This window comes from Penaeus monodon, chromosome 28, assembly GCF_015228065.2.
Source record: "Penaeus monodon isolate SGIC_2016 chromosome 28, NSTDA_Pmon_1, whole genome shotgun sequence".
Classification (NCBI taxonomy): Eukaryota; Metazoa; Arthropoda; class Malacostraca; order Decapoda; family Penaeidae; genus Penaeus; species Penaeus monodon.
Window position 1 is genome coordinate 6,944,314 of NC_051413.1, and position 255 is coordinate 6,944,568.

The window sequence follows — 255 nt, forward strand, 5'->3', positions numbered from 1 at the left end:
CCAACGGGTTAACTACTAAAAAGTGATAACAGAAAAAGCACTCCATCCAAATTTAGGATTTTGCAAAATAAAGTGAAAGCATAAACCATTGCAATTATTCAAATCTTGAGAGAAATTACAAAGGACTTACTCTGCGCAATTCACTTCGCAGGGGCTGTGTTTGTAGGTAAAGACATTTCATTACATGAGATTAATGAAGAATTATCAGGAATAATAACAGCATTGTATAAATTTCTTAGTGTGAATCTTATGAAC

The 255-nt window shown here is 32.5% G+C and overlaps 1 protein-coding gene across 1 annotated transcript in view; it reads right to left on the reverse strand.

The window, feature by feature from the left end:
* The window catches only part of LOC119591029 (protein scribble homolog), a gene marked incomplete at its 5' end in the record, with an annotated part of 112,139 nt that overhangs the window by 58,504 nt on the left and 53,380 nt on the right, over positions 1-255 (reverse strand). Inside the window, 1 exon segment of the mRNA XM_037939758.1 lies at positions 131-154. Coding sequence (XP_037795686.1) covers positions 131-154 — 24 coding nt within the window.